This window comes from Phoenix dactylifera, chromosome 9 (assembly GCF_051530095.1).
Source record: "Phoenix dactylifera cultivar Ajwa chromosome 9, Ajwa_hap1_PhDact_Kaust_v1.1, whole genome shotgun sequence".
Lineage (NCBI taxonomy): Eukaryota > Viridiplantae > Streptophyta > Magnoliopsida > Arecales > Arecaceae > Phoenix > Phoenix dactylifera.
The window spans coordinates 2,771,256-2,784,727 of record NC_143198.1 but is presented as its reverse complement, the minus strand read 5'-3'; the positions used below and the strand labels follow the sequence as shown (position 1 = coordinate 2,784,727).

At 40.2% G+C, this 13,472-nt stretch overlaps 1 protein-coding gene across 6 annotated transcripts; it reads left to right on the top strand.

The window, feature by feature from the left end:
* Window positions 1–1,756: 1,756 nt before the first annotated feature.
* LOC103704465 (uncharacterized) lies at window positions 1,757–11,948 on the top strand. 6 transcript variants are annotated; one of them, XM_088703949.1, is made up of 10 exons: window positions 1,757–1,963; window positions 2,824–2,883; window positions 3,380–3,680; window positions 3,843–6,750; window positions 6,858–7,003; window positions 7,385–9,454; window positions 9,652–9,700; window positions 9,792–10,036; window positions 10,222–10,329; window positions 11,341–11,948. In XM_088703949.1, exons 4-10 carry the CDS (start codon window positions 4,327–4,329, stop codon window positions 11,567–11,569), a joined length of 5,271 nt encoding a protein of 1,756 aa, XP_088560075.1. In that variant the 5' UTR covers window positions 1,757–1,963; window positions 2,824–2,883; window positions 3,380–3,680; window positions 3,843–4,326; the 3' UTR covers window positions 11,570–11,948. The 6 variants fall into 6 exon arrangements, with proteins under 6 accessions (XP_088560075.1, XP_088560074.1, XP_088560076.1 ...); XM_088703948.1 differs by having other exon boundaries at window positions 1,779–2,598; XM_088703946.1 differs by having other exon boundaries at window positions 1,801–2,213.
* Window positions 11,949–13,472: the final 1,524 nt, after the last annotated feature.

Sequence of the window (13,472 nt, the reverse complement as noted above, 5' to 3'; positions counted from 1 at the left end):
CTCTAATTCTGACCAAATGCTTATTGGATTATTCATGTAATGGTTTTATGTTTTAATACCATGCAACATGCTTTTTTTTTTTTTTTTATCATTATAGAGCACACTTGATCAATGTTATGCTAATATAAATAAACAGAAGACACATCGATAAAACATAAGATGGAGGTGGATCACCTCCTGTTTCGAGACATTTGGGTGATGGTAAAAGATGGGATGACCTTCTAAGCCAAGCATGTATTTAGAGAGGCAAACAGAGTGCCTATCTATGTAGCCAGCCATTCCGAAAGCATCATGTGGACCAAGGACGGAGAGTTGCTTCGGATACTTTGTGATCTTTAGTTTTATGATTTTATTGGATGTATTCGTACTCGTAATGTATGAAATACAAAAAAAAAATGTAAGATGGAGAAGGATTATATTGATTAAAACATTCTGGAGCTACAGTAACTTTGCAGCCGCAAAGAGTCCTTTAACCTTTAACTTCTTCCTCCCATTGTCACTGCACCTACCAACCTGATTGGATTTCCAAGTACAATTTTGGTTGAGCTTGAATCTAGTGTATCAAGTTATAAAAGAGGCTAAGATATTTATTTATAGATGTTATTTAAGGATCCTTCAGGATTCATCATATGCTACCATTTAACCTATTCTATGCATGCAAATTCAAGATGCATAAAATAAAGTTTTAGTGCATGCATTGCGCTTGACCCTAAAATATTAATATGTGCCTAGCTAGGAAAAAATCCTTGAGAATCCAGGTTCCAATCCTTTCCTCTCTCTCTCTCTCTCTTTGTCTCTATCTAGAGAGAGAGAGAGAAAGAGAGATGATGATTAGAAAGAAAAAATTAAATAGTCTCTGGAAGCTTGTCTACAATGACTGCATTGGTTAATGAATTCATAATTATCTTATTGACAATGAACTCATAATTAGTTTGATATGTTAATAAAAAACCAAAGAAAGCCGGTCTAGCTCCAACTCTTCACATTTTATTATCGTATCCAGTGCAATTAACAGAAACCACATCAAACCAGTCCATATCCAAACATCAATACCCCCCTTAATTACATCTTGTCCACTAATGATCACTTAATATACTAATCAATTTCTGACATTAAAAGCAACAGCATATTGGCAATTTAGAAAAAAACCCGAACAGTCACTTTCCGGGTCCACAGGCCGGTCGGGCTCTATGATTTTTTTTTTTTTTTTTCAGTTACACGGCTACTCCTACTATTCTAGTTTAAATACAACTAACAAAATTAAGAGATAATAAATGACAAAACAAAATAGGAGAAACTCTCTAGTGTGTCCAAAGAACCTCGTCGGAATGCTATGCAGTAAAGGAGGCGATCCAATCCGTAGTCCTGTTCGCCTCACGGTATATATGCCTTTTCATGCTGTCCTTAGTTCCACTCCGATGGCTGTCAGTCCAACTAAGTGTCGCCCTCGCAGCAATCAGTCCCAAGTCAAGGCTCCGGATCACAAATTCCGCACTTATATTGTCTCCGACTTTGAATACAGTGTCTTCAAAATTCACCTACAGATGACCGGGAGCACCCACCAGTGATTACTCTTGCGTTGAACGTGACAGAGTTGGTCCGGTGCCGAACCGCATCCGGCCCATCACGAGCCCCCAACGTAACGTCTGTCACAAACTCCGCCCCGCGAAATCTCTCTCGGGCGCATATCAGACGGTCCTGATTCGCGCTCAAATGTGTAAACCACCAACGGACCCGAACCGGGGTTCTTCCCTACATCCCTTTTCGTTGAAATATTCGTTCACTTTATGTTTGCTCCGCAGCCCCCATTCTCGCCGAGGAAGGGAGCTCGAAAGGCCTCCATAGCCCCGCCTTCGTCTCCCAGCCCTAACCCTAGCTCGGAATCCAGAGATTTAAACGCTAACCCTGGTTTCAGGGGGGTATCGGTTTCGATCTCCATTTGTGGAACTCGTAGGCAATCCAAGTAAGCTAGCTGGAACCTCTCCATCTCCCTCCCTGAATCGGCAGTCCCGGTTTCAGAGCGGTTCTTGGCTAGGGTTCCGGTTCTTTGTTCACTGGATGGGCGTTGGGTTTCGATTTTTTTCTTCCCGTGGTAATAATCGTCTGCGGAGTTTGGGAATTCCATGTTTGGGCAGCTGTTCTTGCGTGAATTGTGCGGAGGCATGTCGGCGCTGGCGTTCAGTGGCAAGATGTGGTTTTCGGAAGTGAGTTAGGTGGGGAGGCGCAGTTCTAGGGTTTGGTGCTTCTTTTTGGCGTGCGTGCTGTGTAGAATTTCTCAGTCTATAGAGAAATGCACACCTTTCGCTTCTCTGATGCTTGAAGGAAGTGTAGTGTTTGGTTGTTAGGCCGTGGTTTTATGAGATTCGAGTTTCTTTTTTAGTTCGAGCATTTTGAACTAAATTTGTAGCAGTTAGGAATCGTTCACGTGGCTTTTTCTTTTGCTAGATTTTCTAATGTATGGATGTATCGTTGCCATAAAGTTTGAACTTTATTTACCATATACTGCATCTATTTTTTTTTTTTCTCCCGAAGAACGATGGTTCATAGTTTTTAACAAGTGATATCGATTTGTTTCCGTGGAGCATGATTCTTTTCGAGGTAAGTATTGTTATTGTTTATAAAACCAGTTAAAATTGTTGAAGAACGAACTCTTAACAGATCAGTTGTGGTACATAGTTCTTTGCTGTGGCATTGTCTATTAGACAGAATCTCTTCTATCATCTTTCGCAGTCTATGCAGAGTTCTTACTCTTATGTCATGAATCTATGCAAGCTAACACTAGTTTTGGCTGAATGTTATCTGAGTGCATGTTTCTACATGCAGGCCTAGCATGAGTTCTTGATTGAAAATATCTGCACGACTGGAACCAGGTGCTTCTCAAAGGTAAATTTTCGTTACTATTTTTTTTTCTTGCCATATTTCACATTGAGCAATCGGTTATTGATAGCCTCATTATGTTCAAGCTGTGATGCTCTTTTTTTGACTTTTTTTGTTTTATTCACTGGTTCCTTCACCAAGATATAGCATACTTTATGATGGCGATATTTTGAATATATTAGGTTAGCTAGAAGGTATGAATGAGAGAAAATAGGCTTTCAAATAAGAAGCCAAAAATTAATGCATTATAAGAACAAATGTTCGGTGTTGTAAAGACTTGTTAAAGGATGTATAGCTGGTTTTGTTGGACTGTGCAATCTTTTCTGGTTGTTTTCTTCATGTTGCTTCGGAGAAGTTGTTCTTACTGCTGTCCTGATGATTGAGGGAAGTGTAGAGCTAGCATGACTTCAGCTGCCATGAATAGTCACATAACATTGTTCTGGAGGGAGTTTGAATTATGTAATTGTACTTGCTTATCGACCATCCTTTTGTTGCTCTCCAGGACTGAGAGGCTATTGAAGTTTGCACATTTCTTTCCATTTGGGTAGATTGCCCTTACTGTTCCCGGACAATGTGAAAGCACTAGTACTGGTTACTGCAAGCCACCTCATCTATGCCAGAGAATGAAGTCGCTGAGAGGATCCATAACTTTTTTGAGCAAGATAGCTTCTCGCAAATTCTTCATTCTTAAGTGCAAGGCCAAAGTTGGCCAGTTTTAACCAACAATCCATGGATTGGTACCCAAAGGCAGAATGGAGTTCTTCATAATTTTGATTCAAAGAACTACATTGCTCATTCTTCAGGTATGAACTTATGTTTATCCAGTGAATTGCCCCCACTTTTGCCTGGATTAGGAACCTCAGTATCTCCAAAAGATTGCTAAATGTGCAGTGTACTTGCAACATGTGATTATTTGTTAATTGCTTCATCTGTATTCTGTACTTCTTTCTCTGCAATTTTGGCAGACTGACTTGCAAGGTGAAATGGAAAAATCAAATTATTTTGATATCTTCTCGTTGATTTGATTGAATGAAATGGAGGCTTCTTTTTGCGATTTCATGTATAGCTATTTGTGATTGCTTTGCTTTTGAAAGAGTCTGAGCAAGGCAATGGCAGACAGTCTTCGCAAGTGCCTTCTGGCATAAATTTGACGCAGTCAACCCTAAACCGAGAATTTGCTAGAAATCAATCTAGAGGCCAAGAATTCAACTCAAATGGATTTATGCATGGTTCTCATGGTCTTCACCGAAGTTCCAATCAAGTGGGGTTTCTAAGGGATGGAACAACTTCTGATAGTCATAGTCTACCACTTAGAGGCTTATGGACTTTTGAGTTGCAGCAGGGAAGGCCCCTGAAAATGGCTCCGGTCTTAAAAGAAGTTCAGAGAGGTCTGATGTAGTTGAAGCTCCTGCAAATTTTGGCTTTTTTGGTGCTCAACAACAGCTCAGTATGAGCCAACACCCAGGACTATCACAGCCTCACTCTAGGCAGCAGCAAGGGTTTAATGATATGCAGTTATGGCAACAACACTTGGTGTACAAACATCTACAAGAGATTCAGAGGCAGCAGCAACTTCAGCAATTGGACCTGGGGGGAAGGCCACAAAGTTTAAATACTCAGCTAGCTGGAGTTGCAAGACAACCAGCTGTTGATCGGTTTCCAGGCGTGCTGAATGGCATGCCTGTTAGTGATTCATCTAATTACATGTGGTCAAATGAGCATATAGAAGGTGAATTGAAGACTCCGAGCAGCTCTCATATGCTTCTTGCTGGGAGTATGAGCATGGCACAGTGTAGTGGGTCTCCCATGCATGGAATTTCAAATGGGCTTATATTTTCACATGAACAGGACCAATTAATGCGACCTTTGGGGTTTATTCCACAACTTGATCAATCTTTGAATGAGACTCCTGTTCCCCACATGAGAGGCTCTTCAATTTATTTCTCCCAGTTCCAAGGAATGTCTCGTGATTACACTGATGCGTTGATCAAGGAAGGTGGGAACCAGGCAGAGAAGTCATCAATTCAGTCACCTGCACTAACTTGTTTTCAAAGTGGTCATCTTATGGTTCCTGAGCAGGGCTGCTTACAGGACAGTGTTTTGATTGCTAAGCAGGCCTTTCAAGGAAAGAGTTCTCCGGAGCAAGGTTCGAATATTGGTGCCACATCAGGTAACTATTGGCAAGCAGATCATGTCTCACATAATTTGCAGGCTCATGAATTTCAAGGTAGGAAGGAAGAAAGTGATTGGTCAGGAAACCTGGAGGAAGAGGCAGCGATGCAGATAAAACCTTCTCGTGGTGGAACTAGTCTAGATCCGGCGGAAGAGAAACTCTTGTTCAGCACAGATGATGATGGCAATTGCGCTTCTTCTTTTGGAAGTAGTATCATAAACTCAACAGGTTTTCTGCATGATAAACCTTTGGAAAGTAATGACCATTTTGGTACATTTCCTTCCGTTCAAAGTGGGAGCTGGAGTGCTCTTACGCAAGAGGCTGTGGAAGCTTCAAGCAGCAATGCTGGACTACATGAAGAGTGGAGTGGCTTGAGTTTCCAGAAAACAGAACTATTGAGTGGGATGAGGTCTGCTGCATTAAGTGATAATGGAAAGCAACAAATGATGTGGGATGATAGCAATCAGCAGAGTGCATCATCTATGACCTCAAGATCTTTTCCTTTGTTTAATGATGCTCATGCCAGCTCAAACTGTCGTACAGCCTGTAGTTTTCCGCCCCCTGCTAGATTTGCATATGAACTGAATGAGAGAGTATCAACTGATGCTTCCCACGAGTCCATTCAACAACCATCAGAAGAAGCTAGTAATGAGCATCTAGATCAGAGTCACCAGCAAAAGCAATTTATAGGGACCACCTTTCAGGCTCAAATGCACTTGGATAATGTTTCTAATGATGTTCGGGAAGGACAGATGTATGAACAGTCAGTAAACTTTGCAAAATCTACAGGCATAGAGCTGAACTTGCAGAACATGCAGGTTTTGGTTCACCAACAGAAGATGCCTTTGCCTAATATAAATAGCCAGCTTAGTAACAAGCCAAATGGATGGAACATCAATGGGTCACTGTCTCCTGATAAATTGAAAGCCCATGATAATAATGACACAAGTCAAGATGCTACCTTGCATGTGGAAAAGAACTATGACAGCAATATTTGGAAGGTTGGTAGAAATCAAGCAGCTGTATCCTTGCCTAACTTTTCTGGTGGGTTGCAGCCAATTAGATCTGACCGGGGCAGTCCTAGAGTGAGCAATGATGATGCCTGTATGGGTGACTTTGCTGCTATTACAACTTCAAGTACCTTGACATTTAATCGGGAAATAAATCATGAGGTTCTTAACAGGCATCAGGGTGATTATGGAAAACATGTTGCTGTTGATTCTACTGTGAAATATAAAGGAGATGAAAATTTTACAAAATACCAGAATCAGTTAAGCAGGGGTCAACATGCTTGGGACTCATCCTTAAATAACACTGACCAAGGATCAAGTGAACCATATAACGGCAAACAAGAAAATAGCCTCCCAGAAGAGGTTTCTAATGAAGGCTATGATTTCAGACAATCACATCCCACCTTGCATGCTGATCCAAGAGGTTGTGCAAGAGAGAATTTGGCTGGAAAAGAACACCATCTTTTGGTGATCAAAGGCCAAAAATTGTCTGGTCAATCTAGTTGGAAAACTTTGGGGCCTCACAGGTTTCAGTATCACCCAAAGGGAAATTTGGGGATGGATATGGAAACTGATTCCCAAAGTGACAGATCATATTCTCGGAGCACTTCCCATTTGGTAGTTCAAGGTTCGAAGAATCGAGAGCAAGCTGGACATTTTGTTGGATACAATGCTGTTGATATGGGAAAGGTAAATGGTGAACTTATTGCGGATAATTTTTAGTAAAATGAGTTTCACTTATTTTTCCTTCTATCCTTTTTGTTGGCTGGAAGTATTATGTTTTTTGTCCATTATAGGGGCACTTAATTGGTACACAAAGGAGTGCAAAAGGAACCAAAGAAATACAATATAAAGGCTCCATTCCTGGCCGTGACTCTGCTTTGTCTTCATTTGATGGATCAGCTGCTCGTTTTGCTCAGAATAGAAGTGCTGGCTGGTCAAGGTTAGTAATGGGCTTTTAATATTTGCTTCTATACCTTATATTATATTGTTATAAGCACTTGAATATCAATTCTTGGAAAAAATGTCCCTCCATGATGATTTTTTCTGGAGTAACATTACAGGCTTGTAGAATAGAACCTTACATTCTTTTTCTTTTGTAAGCATGCAACTCATGAGAAATCAACCAGTACAACAAAACTATACTGAGATTTCTGGTTATCAAATTTTGTAATAACAATTGTTGATAAAAGTTCATATTTCTTCTTTTAATCCCTGTTTACTCTTCTTGCCATCCTGCTACTTTTAGCTGTAGTGTTTATCAGGGCATTAGCTTCCCCATATATGCCTTTTTCTAACACAACAGTAAATACAACTGTTGTAGTCAATGTATGCTCGACCTTCTTCACAAGGTGGACCAATCAAGGGAAAGAAACACTGTTTCATGTTTCAGTTATTCTGATCATAGTGCACCATCTGAGATGCCTGAGTCAGCTGCTTCTGATGGTTCTGCTCATCTTCAGCATAGCCAGTCTTCTGCCTTGAAAGGGTTTGGTTTAACATTGGCTCCACCATCTCAAAGACAACCACTTTCAAATCATTCCTTGCCCTCACAGACTTCCTTACAAGCATTAAATGATTGTGATTCAAAGGATCTGGACTCAGGGGCAGGAGACAAGGATCAGATGTGGTTGACATCGACCACTAAAATTCCATCTATCCCTCCACATGAAACATCTGAGGGAGAAAATTTGGATGATGAATCAAGTATATCTGGACAGGCTAGCATGTCAAGTATTTATGAAAACTCCATGGCTCCCTCCTCACTTCCTTATGCATGGAACAAGGATATCTTTAATGCAAACGTACTAGCAACAATGGACCATTCAGCAAGACCTTTTGGAAGCGAAGCCGATGTAGGTGGTCATAGCAGATACACTTCTCATCCTAATGTGACAGATGACTCTAGTGGTGGAGCTTTAGCTGATCAATCTGCTCAGGTCTCACTACCTAGTGTGGATGACAGAGTTTCCTCTTTCAGACTTGTGCCATCTGCTGATACTTGTGCACCAATTGCTTCGCAGTTTTATTCACTAGATTCAGGGCATTCTCAGCTGATAAATGCAAATACTCATGTAATAAATTCAGGTCAACAACACTCTCTTGTGGAACCAAAATCAGTTGACCAGCATTCTGCTACAACAGGCTTTTCTCAACAAGGTGGCTTTTCAACAATGTTACATAATGTATGGCCAAGTACATCATCTCATCAATGCCTATCTGGAGCCCAGCCTCAAAAGACGGTGCCCATTGTAAGTCAGTCTACAAGTCCATTACCTAGCATGAGGGCTACAAATTCTTGTACCATGCAGATGACCGTTGATGACAGCAGCAGGAGAGGAGGAAGTGCTCCATGTGAGATCGGTTCATCTTCTATTGATTCCTATCAACAACAGCCGCCTGATAAGGTGGATGTTGCTCCTATGAAAGGCAATACATCGCAAGGGCAAGAACTAGTGCGAAAACATCTCTCTGATGGAAACTCTGCTGTCTCCATTCCATCACTGGTCTGTCTACACCAGCAAGATCTCAGTCGAGCAAAACATGGACAGGACTCGAATATTGCCTCTTTATATCATGGTAAGGGTGCCTCTGAACTAACTCTAAAATCATTAGATGCTCATACACGAAACTACTCCCTGCTTCAGCAGATGCAGGTGAAGGGTGTAGAGCCTGATCCTACTAAACAGATTGGAAAGAGGCTCAAAGGAGCAGGTTTGGATTCTGATGCTGTGCAGATCGGGTGGACAGGAGGTCAGAGGTTTATTTTTGGACAGAATCCAGTTTTGAAAGAACTGGATGCAAGCATCCAGCATAGTTCATTTCCTTCTGATGTCAAAATGCTGAGCTTTTCTTCAAAGGAAAATGAAGATAAAAGCACAAGCACGTGTTTTCAGATCACTGGTAGAGATTTACCTTCTCAAGATCTACTTGCCTCAATACAGCATGATATGCAGAATCATGCAAATTCTCCTATTAAAAGTTCCAAGTCAACAGGGAATGAACGGCTGCAGATTAGTCCTCAAATGGCTTCTTCCTGGTTTGGGCTGCATGAGGCCTATAAAAATGGTCAAATTCTAGCATTGTATGATGGACTCAATAATTCTCAAAGGACTGCAAAAGGTGCGACCTGCTTCTTTGCAAAAGTTTCTGAGGGCATGCATAACAGTACTCTGGTGGAGGAAAGATTTAATGCCAGTAAGGTTGGTAACCTCCAGCAGAATACATCATCCGCCGTCATAGCTACCATTGAGGCACCTTCTCATTCTCTACCTCCGGATGCCATTGATAGTAATATGATTCTAATGCCAAAGAAGCGTAAGAGTGCAACCCTGGAGCTGTTACCTTGGCACAAGGAGGTGATGGAAGGTTCTAGAAGGTTGCAAACTATCAGGTGGTATTCAAAAAATAGCAATTTGCTTAGTGATTCCTTTTTTGATATATTTTTTATTGGGCTCATTGTGGTCATGCATACATGCTTGTGTTGGGGCATCGAGTATGTGTTTGCATGTCACCACATAAGCTTGAGTGTGTGCATGTTGTGTCTATCTCTCCTAGTTAATAATTGTAGTTCTTTCTTATTTTCTACAGCATGGCGGAGTTATATTGGGCTCAGGCCGCCAATAGGCTAATTGAGAAGGTTCATTTCTTATCAATTTCACATTTTATGATTCTTTATCTTTCTCCGTAGCATTTTGGTACTGGAGTATATTGACCACTTATGCCTACAGATTGGAGATGAATTCGAGATAACGGAAGATTTCCCATCAATTACTCGATTGCGAAGAAGGCTTGTCTTGACAACTCGGCTAATGCAACAACTCATTCCCTCTGTACCAGCTAGATTTCTTAATGCAGATGCAACTTCTTATGAAAATATCGCATACTTCAGTGCTAAATTAGCACTAGGAGATGCATGCAGCCTTGTCTCTTGCTCAGGAAATGATTCTCACATGCTTTTGAACAATAGAAAAATGTAAGCTTTATAGCATTACACATTTCGAAATGAGCAAGCTGCTTGCTTTTAAAATTCTAAAAGCATCTGATTTGTGCGATCTTTAATTCTTTGCTAACATAGATTCTGGATATCTTGGACTCACATGGTCAGCTAGATGCCTCTCATTTTGAACATGATTAATTTTTTCTTTAAACTTTGTTCAGGAGACCTGAAGAGCTTAAGTCCTCTGAGAAAGCAGGAGACTCTTTTTTCTCAGAAGTCATGGGAAGTTTTATTGGAAGGTTAGAGGAACTTGAAAGCAATCTCTTGAGGTAAGCTTGAGCTTTATATTGTAACTTTTTGCTTCAGTCAAGTTATTTCTGCTATTGCTGCTGCTCATGATATTCATATTTAAAGTCAGAAATCCAAATATGATGCCATTGTTTATGTACGTCTCAAGCATGCTGATAAATATAGGTCACTCATCTCATTAATGACAGGGCTCTGCCCATATATTTCACCTATCTGAATTATCCTTGGAATTCAATCAGTGACCAATTCCTGTTGAATTCTTTCTTGACAACATATTGATACAGGCTGTTAGCCATAGCAGTATCAAATTGGTCAATCGGCTCATGTACGTTCGTACAGAGTGATAAACTAATAGATGGATAACTGATATGACTTGGTCATCTTTTTTCTTTTTATTTTTCGTAAGTGAAAATGTCATGACCATCTGGAATGAAGATTAGGAGATTCATGCAGAAGCGTTGGAGAATAATGCATAAGAAACATGAAAATTTAAGGCGACAGTGGGGTTGTAGCCTTAGATGGGAATGCAGTCAGTTCTACATTATCAAAGCCTAATTGGATAGACACTGCTTGGCACATGATCACTTTTTTTAGAAATAGAAAACCTTGCTGGATGGTTAGGAATAACCACCTAATGTCCTTACTCCTTTGTGTTACTGGAAAGACCTTTAAAGTTAGAGAATTAGTTGAGCTTTTACTTTTGTATTTGATATTCTAGAAAAATGGTGGTTGTGCATTTAGCAAGTTATTCAATGAAGGGCCGAAGGAATTTAAATCATAATGCCATAACCATTGATGCCCGTTTTGTTTTCACTTATGACTGAAATAGATGTAGCAAAGAGTGTGTTGTCTCTTTTTCATTGGAAAAAGAGCTTATGAATTTTTTTTTCCTTGATAGATTACACGCTTATGACCATGGAAGAAATGTGTACTTGTATTGTCATCATAAATATATTGAAAGCCAACTTGGTTCTATATCTCATTATATCCCCGCCTTCTTGAGTTTCATCTGATAAATTTGTCTGTTTCAGATTGGAGAAGAGGTCTTCTATATTAGATTTAAGAGTGGAATGCCGGGATTTGGAGAGGTGTTCCATCATCAATCGTTTTGCAAAGTTCCATGGTCGGGCTCAGACAGACAGCGTCAGGAGCTCATTGACCTCCGAAAATGCACCTCACAGAGAATTTCACCAGAGAAAGGTGACGGCTTTTGCCATGCCTGGAAATTTTCCTGAGGGGGGGCTATGTCTCTCTCTCTAGATCATTCACTTGTCGATCGGTTTTTCCTTCACCATTGTTGTTATCATCAATCATCCTGGGTGCTTTATGCACATCGTTCACACACAAGTACACAAACAGAAGTGGGGAAGTAGTTGCATCCACTAAATATTTTGAAGAAGCTGATGCAACAATGTAGGGGTGTCTATTTTTTCAAATTGATTGCTTTGGGTGGTCTTTTCTTTGCTGTGCCCCGGGTATAGGTTTTTGTATATTCATGAAAGAGGAGGTTGGGCTTATCCATTGTCATTTTTCAAATGGAGGGGGCTTATTATTTGCTTACATGAGAAATGACTATGATACTTAGGTCACTTATAATCATCCTATTCATCCTCGACCAGATCCTGCTATTTTGCAGTCATATCAGAATGCAAGGTACTGCATTACATACTCAAAGAAAGAACAAATGGTAATGCTGCCAATCTTTGGCATTGTTTTTTGGCTTGTAACTTTTTGGTTTGGATAGGGTTGGCAGTTGGTCTCTGCACTTCTGGGCAGAGGTTTAAATTAGCAGACTCAAACGGCTATAGTTCTTATGGAGGTGCTGTGAATGGGCTCCACTTGGACTGTAGGACTTCTGGTGGATAATCCTTTTGGAATGGCCGTTCTCTCTCTCTCTCCTTTTCAACGCCCACCAGTATCTTGGTTTTTATTGATAAACTTTAAAAGAAGGTACGGAGTAATAATATATGTATGCCGGAGAACGCCCGAACACTGAGATAGTGAGAGACTTCTAGTTGAATGTTATCCACTTCTGCATGCGTCCGCCAAAAATAAAAAAGACAGGCATGGGTTCTTGGTAAGAAGGACGTCAGTTCAGAATCTTTTGGGATTGTAAATTCTTTCTTTTAATTTGGACATTGGACAGGCAAATCCAACGGTGGCCCCACGCTTTCTGGACCACAAAGTGACTCTAGCTGTCATGAAAAGGGTTCGATCTTTGTTGTTGTGTTAATATTTTTCTGATAGTTGACCCTTTTGCAGACTGCTAAATCCATCAGAGGACAACTATTAACTTCCAGCTTGGAAGCTGTGCTGTTGCCGCAAATTGCGTTCTCCTACAAGGCTGTTATGAGGTTGATAGCCTGATTATATTTTAAATGGTCTTTGAGTACCTTGTTGATTAGATAACAATTCGCACTATCCTGTTATATATATATATATATATATATAGCATTTGTTTCTTTGGCCTACAAAAAGAATTGAGAGGGCTGGCGAGCTAAAGTAGTTCTCAAGATTTACAGGAGTGCGTGGAAGGAAGAATTACCAAGATGGCATATTTGTGTGTTATTAGTATTTGGTGTTTAATTTGAAATTTCCAATCAAATTATATACAAGATATTAGTTTCTAAAATAGGTGATTAACGATGTTTCAAAGAGATTGCATGGCCAACAATGGGTCTGATTTTGTTTCTCCAATGCACCATATGAATGACTCCTTGATTGATGTTGTTATGTGAGAAAATTTTGTGAAATGCCGACAGGAGGCGATGAAGTTGCACTGAGAGCAAATAGCAAAGAATTTTATAAAATCCCAAGCAAAAAGAATTGCAAATGCCATATTTTTACTTTCCATCAACTTCTCAATATCCTATTTTGTTGTCACAAGAGAAACTTCCCCATTCTGGTAGTATTAATTGCTGCTAAATTTCCCTTTACTTGAGTCAAGACGAAGATTGACCACCAATTGTCAGCACCTTGAATGCATGATATCTACTGAAGAATCTGCTGGCAGGAAAGGAAACAGATATCTGATTCCATTTTATGAGAGGGATGGGATGGTCCAACGAATCCGTTCATTATTAATTAACGCTTCACTTGGAGTGGAATGCATGATATTCCCCTGGAATGTTTTATCCCATCATGTTTTATTTTGGCCCGTAAT

Coding starts and splice junctions, on each gene's coding strand:
- LOC103704465 (XM_088703949.1), top strand. CDS start 4,327: ATGAGCCAACACCCAGGACTATCACAGCCTCACTCTAGGCAGCAGCAA. Junction 6,751..6,857: donor ATGCTGTTGATATGGGAAAG/GTAAATGGTGAA, acceptor TGTCCATTATAG/GGGCACTTAATTGGTACACA. Junction 10,330..11,340: donor CTTGAAAGCAATCTCTTGAG/GTAAGCTTGAGC, acceptor TGTCTGTTTCAG/ATTGGAGAAGAGGTCTTCTA.